At 42.5% G+C, this 17,286-nt stretch overlaps 1 protein-coding gene across 1 annotated transcript in view; it reads left to right on the forward strand.

Annotated features, from left to right (window-relative positions):
* CFAP54 (cilia and flagella associated protein 54) overlaps nt 1-17,286 on the forward strand; it is a 214,072-nt gene that overhangs the window by 178,951 nt on the left and 17,835 nt on the right. Inside the window, exons 65-67 of the mRNA XM_016221795.2 lie at nt 2,045-2,151; nt 4,556-4,697; nt 12,619-12,693. Of these exons, the coding sequence (XP_016077281.2) occupies nt 2,045-2,151; nt 4,556-4,697; nt 12,619-12,693 (324 nt within the window). The remainder of the gene's footprint in view (nt 1-2,044; nt 2,152-4,555; nt 4,698-12,618; nt 12,694-17,286) is intronic.

Below are 17,286 nucleotides of genomic sequence, written 5' to 3' on the forward strand. Positions count from 1 at the left end.
ACCCGTGGGCCATGGAGTCAATATAGTGGGTGATGTGTAGTATTTTTTCTTAAAGAAATTAAATACAAGAAAAAATATCAGAAGTGCAAATGTTTTCTGAAACTTTTGTTTCATGATGCATGTGTTAAAAATGAAAATGTTTTAGGTCTCTCTTCAGCATATGTCAGAATTTATTTACTTGCTGGCAAGAGAACCAACAACATGACAAAAGAGTATATCCATCCAGAGTGGACATGGAAAGAGAAAGATTACGCAGTTGGGAAACAGAATGTTTACCTAAGCAGCTAGTTTTTGAAAAAATGAGGAAGAAAGCACCAAATATAAAGTTCTCTTCACAAGGTCATAGAGAAATCACATCCATAGCCACCTGGGACAGGATGATCTGAGAAGTGAATGCTAAGACTTCATCTGTGGATGACAGTGAGAACAACACGGTTTCACCTGTCCACAGCTGTGCCTGACGATTAACACGGAAGCACGAACTGATGTCAGACAGAGATTATAAAGCAGAGCACCAAGTAACAAATTCTGATTTAAAAACAGGTTGCCTGGGTGATTTTCTTAAGCCATTAAGCAAAGACACAGAACACACAGTTTTCCCATTTCTTAGTTCAGAGACTTTTTTCTCCGACTTTGACAATTAGTATGTATCTAATGGGTCATGATAAAAGATGTCGCTGCAATAAATCTCCATCAAAAAATCAGGAAACGCTGACTTGGGTAGGCCAAATCTTCTCAATCCTAAGATTCCATCTTTCTGGAAGATAACATTGAAATTTGTTTGATGATGTAAATTTTGGTGTATTCAAGCACACATCTACTCATTTTAATAGGCCTTTAGAGTAGAGCTTTGTGTTGAATAACTGGCTGGAGCTCGTGAAACCCGCAAGATAATAGAACTAGTGAACACTCATTATGTTCCAGGCACTTTACTTATAGTAGCTTCACGACTCTTTGAGGTAGGTACTGTCGATAGCCCCATTTGATAGAAGAGGAAACTGAGACACAGGAGGGAGGAATGCCAGTTGGCCTGAAATTAGGACCAGAGCAGTATGACTCCAAGTCTGTGTTCCTGAGCGTGTGGAGTGCTCAGACGATGGTCCTGGCTGCAGGCAGTTCTAGCCTCTGAGAAGGATGGTAATGGAAACTAGTATCTGACTTAGGGCTTTGGAGTTTCCAGGGACTTAGAGGGTCACTGGGTAACACTACAAATTAACGTCGCTTGGTTCGTCTTCTCAGTCCACCTAAGTTTATCCACCACACCAACGCAGAAAGGCCAGTGGGAACTAAGGATGCTGGTGGCAGCAGAGTAGAAATCCTAGGACTGGGGATTTGATGTAAAATTTTTAGGTAATTCAAAGGGCTAAATATTCCACACCATGATACTTTAGGATTATGTTTACAACTTGGAAAAGTTTTAACTTCTTAAGTATGGGGTAGAAATTATACGATCCCATTTGACAAAATTATACGCTCCCTTTGACAGGTGCTATATCGTGTAGGACTGACTCTCAGAATTATCAGAATTCAAACAACAGGGAAACTAAGGAGCCTGAGTCCTTAGGAGAAGTTTTCTCTTAGAGGTGGGGACTGGAGCACTGTGTGTGTGTTGCATAAATGGAGAGAAGAGGAAGGGAACAGCGAGAGTGGATACAGAGAAGCAGCTCTGACTACCATGGGAAAGGGGCAATTCCAGAAGGAACAAGAAACGAAGTTAGATATCCACCAGGTGTACATCTAGACCTTGCTGTGGAGGGCGCTCAAAGGCTGACATTTAAACTTACCTGCAGTAAGAGATGGCACTCTTCAAAGATAATACAGTATTAGTACCAAATAGCATTTCTTTTCATCTCACAACTTTTGCACAATTCTCGTTCATATCATTTGTTCTTAAAGTGAATTGGGGGGAAAAAGCTCTCAGTTTTCCCTTTCAAAGAAAAACTTTTTAAAGTTTAATGATATTATTTTGAGCAGTGACCCACATTTCTTGAGGCAAAGTGTGCTTTGGATGTCACATTTTATATGCCTTTTCATTTTCTTATAGGTCCTGTTGTTGTATGCATATAACATGAAGCCCCTGAAGGTCCTGGATGTGAACTGCACCAGTTACAGCAGTGCGTGCACTGGCTCTTTCTGGGTTCCACTGAGCAGGCAAGTGAAGAGGGGTTACTCACTCTCTCGCTCTCACTGCTGATATTGTCCTAAGAACAAGCCATTTCAGTAACATACAAGGTAAACCGCAGGAGAACTTTCAGAAGACATTTAAGAGAAGAATCTTGCTTTCAGAGGGGTATGATATTGAGGTGGTTAAAAGCACAGATTCTGCATCCAGCCTGCTTCAGTTCAAATGCCAGCTGTGCCCCTCATGACCTGTGCAGTCTTGAGCAGGTTACTAAACCTGCCTGTGCCTCAGTCTCCTCTTCAGTAAAACGGGAATAATAATGATAGCACCCAGGGTTGTTGGAGGAACGGTTCCTGATGCTGTGTGCAGTTTTTAGAGAGCACAGGGTGTTGTCTGTACTATATTTTGCCTAACATTTGGGGCGTGTTTAAAAGTAACTTAATGTGGCTCTGAACTGGGTGGCGAAATTAAGTCTAGACTCCACCACATCGCTTGTCTTACTTTCCTCTTTTCCTAATCTGTTTTATTTTGCTTTCTCATCAAAAGTCTCTGCTTCCGCTAGGTTGCTTTTCTCCGTCTCCATCAAGTGGGGCGTGTCCGTAACTTTTTGCTCGTGCCTGGTGTCTCAGGCCTTTTCCCATTCCACATTACCAAGCTCCTTGTCTGTCCTTAGCCTTTTCACGCTTAGTTCATTAGTTTTGATCCCGTTGTCCGTTCCCCTAATGACCCCAGCCTCCGTTTCCTCACTTGTGTGATGGAAATAATGCCTCCTCTGCCCGCCTTTCAGAGTGATTGTTAGGATCAAGCCAGACGATGTACGACATACTTGGGAAGGTCAAGTCTCATTACTGGCTCCTGCGGCTGTCGCTGTCAGCTCACTGCCCTGCTAGGCGCCTCGTAGGTGCTTTGGGAACACATACTTGGTGCTTCTCTGGGGAGCCTTGTTCATGCTTCATGAATTTCATTTCGAAGGACTCTTTGGCCTTGGCACAAAAGAGAATAAAATGAGAGATGTTTTGAAAGCTGGCATACTTTCAATTCCTGGGCAATTTTTATTTATTTATTTATTTGTTTGTTTGTTTGTTTATTTATTTATTTATTATGTGGTGAAATGGCAGAAGACCTAGACACAGGTCACATACCAGCAGAGTTAGGCGACTTGCCTTTTACATCCAGGAACATGGCAAGGTTTTTTTTTCAGAGCCACATGATGAAAATGAGTATAATTTCTGCAGAGTAGAAGGTAATCAAATTGGCAGGATTCTTAATTTGGGTGTGTTCATGATCAGTGGCAGGGTTACTAAAGTCAGGGACATGCCCCTGTCACTGAGGCTGTCACAGAGGAGGGTGCTGACAGCCTTTCATCGGATCCGTCCCATGGTGGCGAAAGCGGACCGTTTCTCCCACCCAGGGTGGCGTAACCTGTGCTCTTACAAGGGCCGAGGGCAGACTATGGCGTGGAGAAGTGCTGTTGCTGACCATCCCTTAGAACACAAAACAAGAGGACCCTGGAAGACGGGGGAACTGAGATTCTGGAATATTTTCCTCATGCCAGTTGGCTTTTTGGGCCCTTTAGTTCTTTTCCATAAAAATGTCCCTCCTTCCCCGGACGGAGACACCTGCAAAACACACACACGCACACGCACATGCACACACACGTGCACATACATGCACATGCGCACATGCACGCGCGCACACATGCACACACATGCACACACGCACATGCACACTGCGCCTGTATTGTGGTCACTGAGGGCTGTGCAGGTGGCTGCTGGCCTCCTTCAGCTGTTCCGGGCTTTTCTGTCTTCTGCCTCCACTCACCCGCTCACCTTTGCCTTCAGAGCGTCCATGGTCCCTGGCCTGTGGCTCCGGAAGCTTCCGTCTGCCCCGTAATTGCCACCATGTCCTCTGCCCGCCTCCTCGGCTCTTGCTTTTCCTTCTGTCTTGCTTTCCGCCCTCCCCTCATTCTCACACAGTGTTGTGGGCTCACTGATTGTTTTCCGAGAGGCGTTGCTGACTTGCCATAATTCTTACCTTCAGGTCAGCCAGCCAGTCACAGCAGGGCATCAAGATTTACATAGGAGTGAATCTGTTCTCGCTGCCTGCAGTTTCTTTGCCCATGTAGATACTTATTTTCTTTATTTTCATCTTAAGCACTATTTTGGATATATACATTTTTTATGCCTTTTCCAATATGTAATTATGTATCTGTCTGAATATATCTAGATCATATACATTATGCAGGTTAGAATTGTGTCTCCTTTCTCATGTTTCTTGAATGAAGGAATAATTGAATGAATTATGCGTAGGGATGCCAGAAACTAAGTGTTAAATAACTTAGGACTTAACTTTATACACATTATTGATTCTGGGGATACATGAATGCCTTTCTTAACTTTTCAAATAAAATGCATCTGTATTTGTTGTTTTTAGAGTTATTGCGATTCATGAGAAGCTCTCTAATCTTACGCAAATAGCTGAAATATCATTGCCACCAATTCCTGACGTTTCGGCAGATGGAAACGTATTAGAAATAAGAGAAATAGAAGTGAGATCAATTGATAAAGAAATGGAAGTAAGTTATTAAATAATGGAAAATTATTTCTACTGCAGAATGGATGTCATTACATATACTTCTTTAAATTATTTTTTACTTCAGCAGAGCAGAACTAGGTAACTCTACTTGATCTTTGTGGTGGTTCTGCCTCTTTTTTCTCTACATGGAGAACCAGGTATCACCCAACTTTTGGACACATAAGTAGTGTTTCCTTCAAAGCTCTTCTAAGCATACTGATGAGAAGAATCTTACAGTGAATGAAAACAAAGCCAATCATTCAGATATAACTGTGAATCTGAAGAAACAATGCTCTGTAACTTTATAACGTTACTTTTAATTTTTCTAAGTCCATTATTTGAGCATGTTTATTACCCAAGTAATGTGTGAAGAAAGACTAGAAAATACAGATAAGCATATATCTTTCAGCCTTTTTTGATGCATATGTTTTTTTCCTAATTAAAAAAGATACCCTACGTGGCTGGGTGGCTCAGTTGGTTGAAATGTCATCCTGTACACCAAAAAAGTTTCAGGTTCAATTCCTGATCAGGGACCATACCTAGGTTGCATGTATGGGAAGCAATTGATCGATGTTCCTCCCCCCCCCAAAAGCAATAATAAACATATCTTCAGGTGAGGATTAAAAAAGGTATTATTCTTACAGTGTATTATTAATATGATCACGGAGTTCACACAGTTGAGTGGTTTTTATGGTGACTGCTGTTAGTGTTCTGGAGGAGAGGGTCATTTCCCTTCTACTCCTCTTGAGCTCTAAACCCATTGAGAAACGGGGTACAGGAAATGGATACCTGGAGATCACAATGTCAGCATCGTTGCTAATAAAGCTGATTAGCAAACATGGCTTTAGATCTGTGGCCAAATGAGCTTATTAATATTTTACCCTCAAATTAGCTAGTCAGACAGTCGTCTAGGACACCTGTGACCATAAGTTGCCCCCCACTCCCCTTCTGCCCCTGCCAGGCTTACTGCACCGAGGAGCAGAGAAGAATAGTCCTGCAGTCAGGGTGCCTCCAAAAATATAAACATAGACACCCAAAAGAGGCTGAGCCTAGCATTCTCTGTTGCTTTTCTCAGACTCACCAGTCAGGTAAGTCACTTCACACTCCTGGCAGTGAATTAGCGATGGGTCCGCAGCCAGCTGGAGGCACCCCTCCTCCCTGAGAAGTGGAGTGGAAACTTCTTACCTTCTACAGAAATAGAGGAGCAGGGAACACATGTTCTTTCCTAATTACTTGCTCTGTGAATTTTCACTTGTACATTCACCCAATTTCTTGAGATATATATTCTCTAGTTACTGTGGTCATTTTTTTAAAAAAATCAAGTGGCTATACAGCATTTACAATGCAAAGAAACAGTCTTCTGCCCAACCTCTACTGACTGAATTCCAGCTCCTTGGGTCCCATCTCTGTTTTCCTTCTCTGAAAAATTTTAGGATCTTCCCTAATTTTTAGTATGCTGTATCTTTTTTTTTATTAAATCCTTTTTTGCTTAATTAGATTAATAATCAATTGGTGGCAAAACAGTTTTAATTCGTAAAGAATATGATAGGTATGGCTCTTTCTGTTTTCTTGTTTACCTCATCTGTGCACTCATTATGTGAAGGTATAAATGCTGGCAACTCTCCTGATTTTCAGAATATACTTGTTGGCATTTTTTCTCAGTCTGCATTTACTAGTACAGTGAGTGCATTTTTCATTATTGTGAAAGCAACAAGCCCAGCTGTATGAGGATTCATCAGGCAAAAACAGCCTTTGCAAAAGGCAGCTCTCTCCAATATTTACGTCTCCTGTGCTCTGTGCTTTCATTTGTCATAGAACCTATGTCTTAGAATTTTAGTGACATATCCTTTCCAGTGTCCTCAAATGTTACCATGTGAATGACCAGGCTTTTAATGATTTTAATGATATGCCGAGGTCTGATAGTAAATCTCCCAATGGGCCAGCTATCTCAAACTCATGAGGTTTCATATATATATAATCCTTTTCCTAAACTGCTTGGTTGCCCTTTCACATCTGTTTTCAGGAAGAACTTGGCTCTCGTTACATTTGTGCACTTTCTCTGTAGATCACTTACAATCACAGTTTTTCAGTCATAGATTAAACTCATCAGATAGCTGTCTTTGAGCCATGGTCTGGAATATTCTTTGCTGAAATTATCCTTGAATCCATTACTGTGTAGGATCTTCTCTAATTTTTAGTATGTTGTATCTTTTTTTTTCATTAAATCCCTTTTTGCTTAATTAGATTGTCAATTGGTGGCAAAACATTTTTAATTCTTAGAGAATATGATTCTTAAAGAATATTCTTAAAGAATATAATTCTTAAAGAATATGTATGGAAAATGAGTATTTCCCCTGCACCCACTTGTCTTTTCAGCTTAGATTGTCTAAGACCCGAGAGTGAGACTCCGTAAGAGTAAGGGTTCTAGGTTGTGCCCTGCCACTCAGCTTTATGAGACTGAAGACCTTTCCTGGGACTAATTTCCCCCTCATTCCTAAGAATGATCTTTCACTTAAGCCCTGCTCTGAGATGGAGAGATGAGCCCCTTGGTTGGGATGAGAGTCAGCAGAATTTCCCTGGGGTCTGATGGAGGTATCAAATTGATCACAGTGAGCCCAGTATCTGAGCCAAGAGGCTGACTATGCATATAAACAAATTAGGAATAATTGGGGGGGGGGGGGGAGCATTTGAGTGTAGGCAGAGGGAGGAGCCTAGAGGCCCCGTCTTGCCTTAACCAAGGCTTGGGGCTTGCTGCCATGTCCGGCTCGACTGGTGGTGCGAGCTGTCAGTCCTTGAGGGGAACAGTGTCCTTTCAGTCCTGACGTGGTTCTATTCTCCAACTTAGAAAGAGCTCCTCTGGCTCTAAGCGGGGCGTTTTTAGGTGCGTTTTGGGTCTGTTAGTTCTTTATAAGAGAGAATGTCATCAAATGGGAGAGACAGACTAGTATTTGTTGAGGCGACTTGGCAAACTAATCAGTTCCTAACATTCGAAAGTTGAGAAATGGAAGGAGCATACAGAGTTTTCTTTTGTTTCCCAGTATACTAACCAGCACTTAAGAAAGAAAGAAAAAAAAAGCAGCTAGATTCCAGGTAATACCAGATAAATCCCATTGACTAAACCTGCCAGTTCGTTGTCATGACAACCTTCGCTGGGAGCTAATTAGAAGTTAACTAGGACACTTGAAGAGATCAGTTCTGGTGGAGATGGGACAGGATTTCATAGCCTCTGTAATCTAATATATTTATATCCATCACAATATAGATTTTTGGTGGGTTATTAAATATAAGGGTCCAGAAAATGTGCTTTTGGTTGATCTGGGGAATAGTAAATCTTGTTCTTTCTCATTCCCTTCCCTTTTTTGCTTTTCTCTCCAAACCCCTATGATCTGGAAGAAGCCAAGAACATCAGAAAACAGGTAGTAATTTAAGATGTGTTGGGAGGGCTACAGAACAGGTGTTCCAATCAGCTCTGACTTGAAAACCTATGTCCTTCAAAACTGAACAGCACCAGCTCAGAATGACTGAGTGATTTTAATCTGTCCCTCACAGCTTTAGGGGTATCAGAGTACATTAGGTACTTTAAAGCATGTGAAAGATGCAAACCATCCTGATTTTAAGACAAAAAACACCTTTTTGGAATGACCACATACTGACATGAAAAGCTTAAAGTATGTTTATTGAGTCATCCAAGGTTCAGCAAACATGTGCTGAATGCCTGGATTGTACAAGGCAATTAAAATGGATATGTTTCGTCACATTACCCCAAATATCAAAGTAGTATGAAAATATAGAACAAGATAGAATTGGACATTGGCATCAATTAACAAATAATTATCTTTGAGCAACAATTATTTGAAAAAATTTTCCAGGCTTGAGGAGATACGGACATACAGAAATCAGCACAATCAGGTCCCTGTCATGGAGGAGCTTTAACTGTTGTGTGAGTGTGGCCAGGTGCCCAGATGTCATCCATAATGAGCCAGCTGCCTGGTGGCCCTCTTTGAGCAAGCAAAGTGTGGTGTTTAAAGAAACACCAATCTGATGTTCAAAACGATCGAAATCTCTATAGATTCTCTTGTAAGAGCACCCGAGAGAGAATCTTTTCGTAATACACAGCAGAACTTCTTTAGAGTCCTATTTCCCCCACCTGTCTTGCTCTTAATCTCTCTCTCTGACATCCATTGCCCGTCTGCCACATCTGTCTCATTTGGCTCAAACTCCTAAAACCTTCCCTCCAGCTCAGTCTGCATGGAGTGTTTTATTTTCTCTCCACTTCCTGCTCTGGCTCAGCTCTTTATTATAGAGTTCAGCTTACTTAGTCTCTCTGACTTCCAGCTTTCCTGTTCCCCCAGTATCTGGATGCTGCACCGTACACAAGGGTAAGGCTGTGGAATCATTCCCTCTCCATGGGGGCCTGGCGATGGCAACAGTTCTAATTTATTATTTTTCAGATCTCATCCATACAGAGGTGCTTGTGTGTGTGTGTGTGTGTGTGTGTGTGTGTGTGTGTGTGTGGAGAGAGGAGAGGGAAAGTTGAGCTAGACTTGTGTTTGCTTAAATAGCTCAGGCAGCATTTTATAGCTCCTATAACCTTAAAGGCCACTGTCCCTTGGACCCCAAGATACCTTGCGCCCTTACCGTATGTTTCAGCACTCACCTGTCTATGTGTCTCTTCCTCTCTCTTGAATTTGCATTCCTTTGCTCAGGGGTCTCATTATCATTTTCCCTCCAACATCTTGTCTGGTAAGTGAAGCATAGTGCCTCTTCAGTACTTGCCAGTGACACTTGTCGTTGGAGATGGGAGGAGCACTTTCACTGCTGCCTGAGGGTGCAGCAGGAGGGAGGCATGAAGCCCCAGGACTGAGGGCCGTCTTCAGGGGACCGTGAGGGAGCATGGGGTGAGTGTGCTGGGAGAGGGGACTGAAGAGGTGGGGGAATTGCGCGCTTCCTCCTCTCTGATCTCCCGCAGGCCAAGCCTGTCTCTCCTGCTCCTCCCACCCACCGAGGGCTTCCTAGGGCTCACTTGCTGTGTCCTGTCACCTCCTGTTCCCACTCCATGGCCCCTAGGGTGCGTTCGGTAGAGGGTGAGCAAGTAAGTGGTGAATGAGCTTCATTCTGCAGGACAGGGTCGTGGGAAAGCCGGACAGGGTGTGTGGGGGCCAGAGAAGGTGGGGCAGCCCCTGCAAGGCCACCTCACAGTGGACATGGCGTTTGCTAAGCCCCTGGTGGCGTGTGGAGGAGGGACGAAGTAGGAGTTCCGAGGACAGAAGACAGTTTGGGAAGCTTGTTCTTCCATGGAGGTGAGAGGGTGGGGACTTCAGCTGTCGAAGAATCAGCTTTATTGTTTTTGAAGTGACTCAGAAGTCCATCCCTCGTAGAATCAAAATGCTCCTTGTTCAAGAAGTGGCAGAGAGCGAGCGAGGGTCGGCCTGTGTCCCCCCAGGCCCCCCTAGACAGCGCAGGTCCAGCAGCTCTCAGGTGGGAGCAGTGCCCGCCCAGCCTCCCTTTTTGCGGTGTCAGGGTCTCTCAGGGCCCAGCATCCGATCGGCCACCTTCTGGCCTGTGTACGTGGTTTACCTCGGGTAATGCCAAAGGCACAGAACGCTGTTGAGGTGAAACTTCTGTTTGATATTGAGCAGTGACAGTTCGTTTGCCACGTGACATCGCTGCCCATGCTATGGGAAATGATTACTGATACAGTGCCACTCTGCTTGGTAAAATCACGACAGGAACCCGTCGTGGTTGTTATTAAAACCTTTTATATAGAAAGAAAATACACTTAACCAGTCCTAAGAACTCCATTAGAAATACAGGAAGATAGGTAATGAGAGGAGTATAGGGGTGGATGTGTATTCTCCCGTCTAGGGAAGTGAGCCAGAAGCCGGGAAGGGTCGTCAGAGGAAACGGGTACACCCAGACCCGTGCCGGGGTCCTGCCTGCCCTCCGCCCTTTTTACCCTGGTGAAGCTGGCCCACGTTTAGCCACGATCACTTCCTGCCCAAGCCATTTGGGTCACCTCCTAGCTCATTTATCTTTCTCTTGTCCCTTCCAATCCAGTTCTCCATTCTTCGTGTGTGTATGAGAACATGTAAGTTCACCTTTACGTTCACACTTAAGTCACACTCCTTGGTTAGAACAGTCCAGCTCACCTTTAAACTGTGGCCAGAATTCTCTTTTTCAAAGCAACCTGATGATTATTCCCTCAGTCCAGTGCCTCTCAATTTCCTACATAACAAAATCCCGACTCCTTGGTTTTGCCTGTCCTGGCGTAAGCCTGCCCCTCCAGCCTCTTTTCTCACCACTTTCACTGCCGCGCTTCCTCTACCAGCCACGGTAACAGCCGTACGGGATCCCTTATGTGCCTCGAGTGCCCACGGTTGTCTTGCTTACCTGGCTGTGCTCCGCCCAGGAGGCCCTTGTCCCCGCTCTCTGTCAGCTGAAATCTTGCTCCTCCGTCAACTCTCGGTTCATATGACCCTTCTCCAGGAATCTTCCCTGTTCATCATGCTTACGCTTCCTCTCTCCCACCTCTCGGCTCCTGCAGCATGTCGTGAGGTCACATGTTCTGACCACAGTCTCCTTGGCATTTTATTTAGTTGTGTATGCATCTCTTTTTCTCAGTTACTGTAAACTTTGGGAGAATAGGGCCCATTTCTTCATCTTTGTGTTCCACAACACCTAATATAATGCCTTAAATATATTTTTGTTAAAATTGAATTAAATTAGCTATAGCTTTAGAACTCTAAAATTTGATCTTTTCTATGTTTATACATTTATTAAAACTTGGACATAACACGGTTTGGGGCTGTGAGTTCAGTTTCTTTTTTATTTTCAGGTTTTAACCAGCAGTGGGCAGTTATAATGTGAGAATTAATGTACTTTTGTCATTTTAATATTTCTCAGTGCTACTACATGTATATATTAATGCTATCATAAAAGCAAATTGTTGCTTGCTTTAGGGATGGGTACTGGCAACACTGCAGCAGGCATAGTGTTTCTCTGGTAATGTTATAGTTTATGACTCTTCATTGTCAGTAGAGAAACTCTACTTACACCAGCTCAAGCGAAGTCGGTTTGATGGGGAGGCAGGATCTGGCAGGATCCAGTAAGGAAGCTCACACATAGCCAAGGGCTGGAAACAGTACACAGCGGACCTCACAGGAAACAGACTGGACCGTCAGGAGCCACGGGCCTGCTCAGTTCCACGCGTCCCTGCTCTTCTCTCCCCCATCTTACACCTGGCCCGACGCTGCCTTCTCCAGCCCCACGCAGGACCTCTCCGCGCTCGGCCAGTGCTGACGGCCGCGCTCTCCTGTTGTCCTGCCTTACATGAGGTCACAGCGGTAGGGAATCTGGCTGGCTCAGCCCTGCCTGCGGGGAGATCCCTCCTGGCTCGGCTGCGTCACATCCACGCCGCTCTGTCCGTGCAGTAGGGCCTGTGGCAGTGCCTCCACCGTAGACAACATGTGGTATTGGCTCTCCCTTCCTCGTTATTTACTCTCCATTTTTTTCCCAACTCCCAGCCAGTCTTCTCTGCGTAAACCCACTGCTGGACACTCTTCCAGGACTCTCTTCTGAGAAGGAAAGTGATTTTTCAAAAATCTTATTTGGCATGAATTACTTTACTTATTTTTCTTTGGTAACATGAATTTTAACAGTGAATGTGCAGGGAAAGAACCCTAAAAATATGTTATTTTTAATTAAATGTTATCTTTTTGTGGCCATCCTGTAGTTTTCAAATAAATTTTTAAGTTTCCAATTACTTAAAGGATTGTGACCTCTGGGTCCCTCTAAGTCTCAACCTGAAAATTAAAGTTAGGTGGTAATGCAAAAATAACACAAATGAAATAAATAGTTTATCATTAAAATATCTAGTATTTACCAATAAGATCAACCTTACTATATTGTTTTCTTATTTCTAGAGCATGATTATTAAATGCTGCTCTGAAATAATAAGCCTGTTTGTGACCGATAAAGAGACGTCACCACTGCGTGAGGTATGTGTCTCTTAAAACTGTACTTGACTCACTCGTAAGTATTACTGTTGCCGTGGAAATGGAAATACAGAAAACATCCACAGTATTATGAAAGTACCAAGGGTCTAACCCGTCTTAATTAATGTGAAAGAGTGGTAAACATGAATTTATATAAGAGCATGTTATTTTGTTTAAAAATATCCTTTGCTTAAAAATCAACTAGTAGAGAAAGTTAAGAGAATAATGTGAAAGCCCCTTCAAACCTGACACTCAGAAAATGACCACTGTAGACATTTTGGAGAATATACTGGATGTTTTCCATGTATAAATAAATTAGAATTTTTGTTTCAATGGGATCATACTGTACATGCATCTGTAACTTGCTTTTTTTTTTTTAATTCAGTAGTAATGTTATGGACACACTTTTATGTGAAAGGCATGCTTTGTTGTTCGATGCCTCATAGTAGTCTCTTTTATGTGTTTGTTGTGCCAGGCTTTATTTACATAGCAACATTTTATTCATGGGTCTTGAGGGTGATAGATTCCAGTATAAACATATTTCAGCCTTCTGCATTATCTTCTCATAGTTAATTCTTAGGAATAAGATTTTGGAGTAAAAAGTACATGTAGTATTTTTATTGTGTTAAAATATACATAATGTGAAGTTTATAATTTTAACCATTTTTAAGTGTACACTTCAGTGGCATTAAGTATATTTACAGTGTTGTGCAACCATCACCACCATCCATCTCCAGAAATTTTTCACCCTCCCAAATAGATACTTTGTACCCATTAAATAGTAACTCCCATCCCCACCTCCCCCAACTCCTGATTACTTCTATTCTACTTCGTACTAATATTCTACTGTTTGCCTATTCAGGGTACCTTATATAAATGGAACCATACAATATTGGTCCTTTCGTGGCTGGCTTGTTGCATTCAGCAAAATGTTTTCAAAGTTCGTCCATGTTGTAGCATGTACCAGCACTTTGTTCCTTTTTAAGGCTGAATAATATTCCATTGTATGGACATACCACTTCTTTTTATTCATTCTTCTGTGGCTGGACATTTCAGTTGTTTCCACCTTTTGGCTGTTATAAATAATGCTGCTATAAACATGGAGGTACAGGTAACTGAGTCCCTGCTTTCAAACCTTTTGGGTATATACCTAAGTGAAATTGGTGGATTGTACGGTAATTCTATGTTTAACTTTTTGCAGAGGCCCTAAACTATTTTCTTCAGAAGAAATACGCAAGGGTTCTAGTTTCTCCACATCCTTACTAGCACCTGATATTTTCCACTTTTTTATGATCGCCATCGTAATGAGTGTAAAGTGGTATCTCGTTGTGGTTTTGATTTGCACTTTCCTAATGACTAATTCAGTTGAACATCTTTTCATGTGCTTATTTGCCATTTGTGCATCTTCTTTGGAGAAATGTCTGTTGAATCCCCTGCCTATTTTTGAATTGGCATATACGTCTTGGAGTAGAATTGCAAATGGCTCTCTGTAAATGTTGCACCAGTTTTCTTGGCCATCAGTGGTAGGAGAGAGGGCCATCTTGCCCACATGTGCATCTGCATGTGATCCTCTCCTAGCTCCCCTCCCTCTCTCACTTCCCCTTCTCCCTCTCCTCTTCAGCCTTCTCTCCTCCTAACCATTGCAGTTCTGACAAGCGAGAAGTTACATTTTCACTTTTTAAATTTTTATTATTAATAAGGCATATATAGTTCATGTGTTTGTTGGAAGTCCATGTTTCTCCTTTTGTGAAACAGTATTCAGTCAGTCAGCCAACAGATATTTAAAGTGAGCTGTCTATGCATCAGGAACTCCTTGCTAGGCCCTGGACAACAAGCTCTGAACAAACAGCAAGGACCCCAGTGTCTTGGAGCTACCACTGTTGTGAAGAAAATAGTAAATAAAACAATAAGCTAATAACTTAAGATTTTGTTAAGTGCTATGAAGGAAAAAAAGGGTGATGTGTAGGAGTATGGGTCAACAAACTAAAGCCTCTGAACTACATCTGGCCCACTGCCTGTTTTGTAAATAAAGTTTTATTAGGACATGGCCATGCTCATTCACTTACTTACAATCTATAGCTGCTTTGGAGCTGTAAGAGCAGAGGTGGCTAGTGTTTACAGAGGCCATATGCTCACAAAGCCTATATTATTTCCTATCAGCCCTTCACAGAAAAAGTTTGCTGACCCCTATGATAGAAAGTAATCAGGAACGGGGGGACAAATTAGATAGGACCGTAAGGGACGATGTCTCATAGGAAGTGACATTTGAAGTAAGACCTGAAATATTACACTGTGTTCCTCCCACTATATCATTAGTTTCCTGGGGGTGGGGGGCAGGGGCAATTTTATCTTAATCTTTGAATTCTTACAATTCCCTGTATATTATATTAATTAGTTACTGTTTCTTAAACTGAATTGAATTCCCTTTAGTTTTAAACACCTGAAATTTAATATTTGCTTTCTTTATATTTATTTGGCCAATCATGTTCTTCCCCATTTTTTAAGTGGGGAACTTAATTTTCTAGTATGGAAATACATAGATTTACTGTGGCAGGCCAGTGATGATAAAATCAGTCTTAAACCTAGTTTTGTACAAACTGTGGTTAAAAACAGGTCACAGAAAAAGGACACATGGTCTTTAGTATTAATGGGTTTTGGCTTTTGACAGATCGGGCTTGAAATCCCAGGCTTGAATCTTGGTAGTTGTATGGTCTTAGGCAAGTTTTCTCAAACGGAAAATGGGATAGTAATGCCAGCCTCTCACAGTTATGAGACTAAAGTAAATAGTCTGTTAAGCATTTGGCATAGGGCCTAGTACAAACAAACTTTAGTAAATAGCTGTTTCACCGTCGTCATCGTCATAATCATCCCTACCCTGGTCCTGCCTTCCACGTGTGAATTCTTCATCCCCTAGTTAACTGATTTTAAACAGACTTTTAGAATCCAAATTTGTTTTAACATATTGATAGGTAAGCAAAGGAAAAGTGTTAAAGGTAGAGAGAACTGGGACTCATTTTCTTTGTCCATAAAGTAAATCACTGTTGAATCCTAGAGGAATTAGGTCAGTGTGCAGGATCCCATCATGAGACCCCGGTGGTGAAGAGCCACAGGTCCAAGAGAACCCCATGCTAATGCTTCCACCAAAGCAAGGCTTACCTAGCTGTGCTGGCAGGGGGCTTGGGCATCAGGAGCTTGTTCCAAGAAACAAATTGTTAGACAAAATCGCATGCCTTAGTGAAGCTGTTTTTATCACCGGGATGAGATCTTGCTGTGCAGTTTGGTTCCATACAGAACACACCTATTGCAATCACCTTTGCCTATTATTGCCTCTTCCTAATTAAAATAGATATTGCACTCGCAGTGTGTGACAAAAAGAACCTGAGGATAGCAAGGAGATGAAGGAAGGGAATGAGTGCTCCATGCAAACCTTCCTAGTGATTACTCACAGAATGTAAATGACCACTAGGTATAATTTCTGGTGAACCAACAGTAAAGCTTTCCTTTCATTGCCTGCGTAGATTCAAATGATTGCAGTTTCCCAGTTGCCAGGTAGAATTCAAGCATGATGCTAAAAATATTTTTTCTGTTCTTGCTGTGACTGATCATGGGAAGGACAGACCGTCCATCAGTAATTAATGGCTTCCAGCTGCATGCACAACATTGGTGTAGATGCTCTTGCTGTTGCAAAGGCAGCTTAGGTTAAGGTTCCTGCACTCAACTGATTGTATGTTTTCATATTGGTTCACATGATACAGATAAATGTACCTAGTCAGTGTGTGTGTGTGTGTGTGTGTGTGTGTGTGTGTGTGTGTGCGCCGAGCTGAACTGACTAGAGTCACACACACAGGATCAGTATGGAGAGGAGATTCCAAGGAGCAGATCCCCGTTTAAAGTAGGGGAAGGTTCATCTAGGCCAAGTGATAAGACACATTGTATAAGAAGATTGCACAGTAGTTTTTCTTGGCTGCATGAGTTCAGTAGGATTTTTTTTAGTTGAGGATTTTTAGCAACACCTAGCATAGTATCTGACAATAACAATAGTGCTCACTAAAATTATTACAACTAATAGTGGGAGTGGTATTAATATTTGTGGCCAATATTTGTTTAGCACATGGCATGTGCAGACACTGTTCAGTGTTTTACTACCTCATTTAATATTTCAAGAATCCCATGAAGTTGGTTACTACTGTTATCCTCATTTTGGAGATGAAGAAACTGATGCACGGGGGAGGTAAGCAGAGTGCTCAAGGCCTCCCAGCTTCTAAGTGGAGGAGGCAGGGGTCAAATACAGTTCTGCTTAAAAATTCAGGATCTGTGTCTTTAATTAAATTAGATCCACTGAAAGTTCTATTAGAGTATTGGGAGCAGGTGCTACAGGGAGTTTCGGGGTGAGAGGTGAGAAAGTGAGAGAGGGAAAGTGAAAGTTTCCAGTGCAGATGAGTCTTTACGGAGGTCCAGATAGGAAGTCTGGGGAGGGACACGGAGAGGACAGGAGCAGTGTGGGAAAGAGCCAGGAGAGGGGGAGGTTGCCTGCCTAGAAGAGAAAAAGACAAATAATAATGGAACTTGGCCTTAGGGGAGCGGGGAGGGAGCAGG

The sequence above is a fragment of the Miniopterus natalensis genome, chromosome 2, assembly GCF_054644295.1.
Source record: "Miniopterus natalensis isolate mMinNat1 chromosome 2, mMinNat1.hap1, whole genome shotgun sequence".
Lineage (NCBI taxonomy): Eukaryota > Metazoa > Chordata > Mammalia > Chiroptera > Miniopteridae > Miniopterus > Miniopterus natalensis.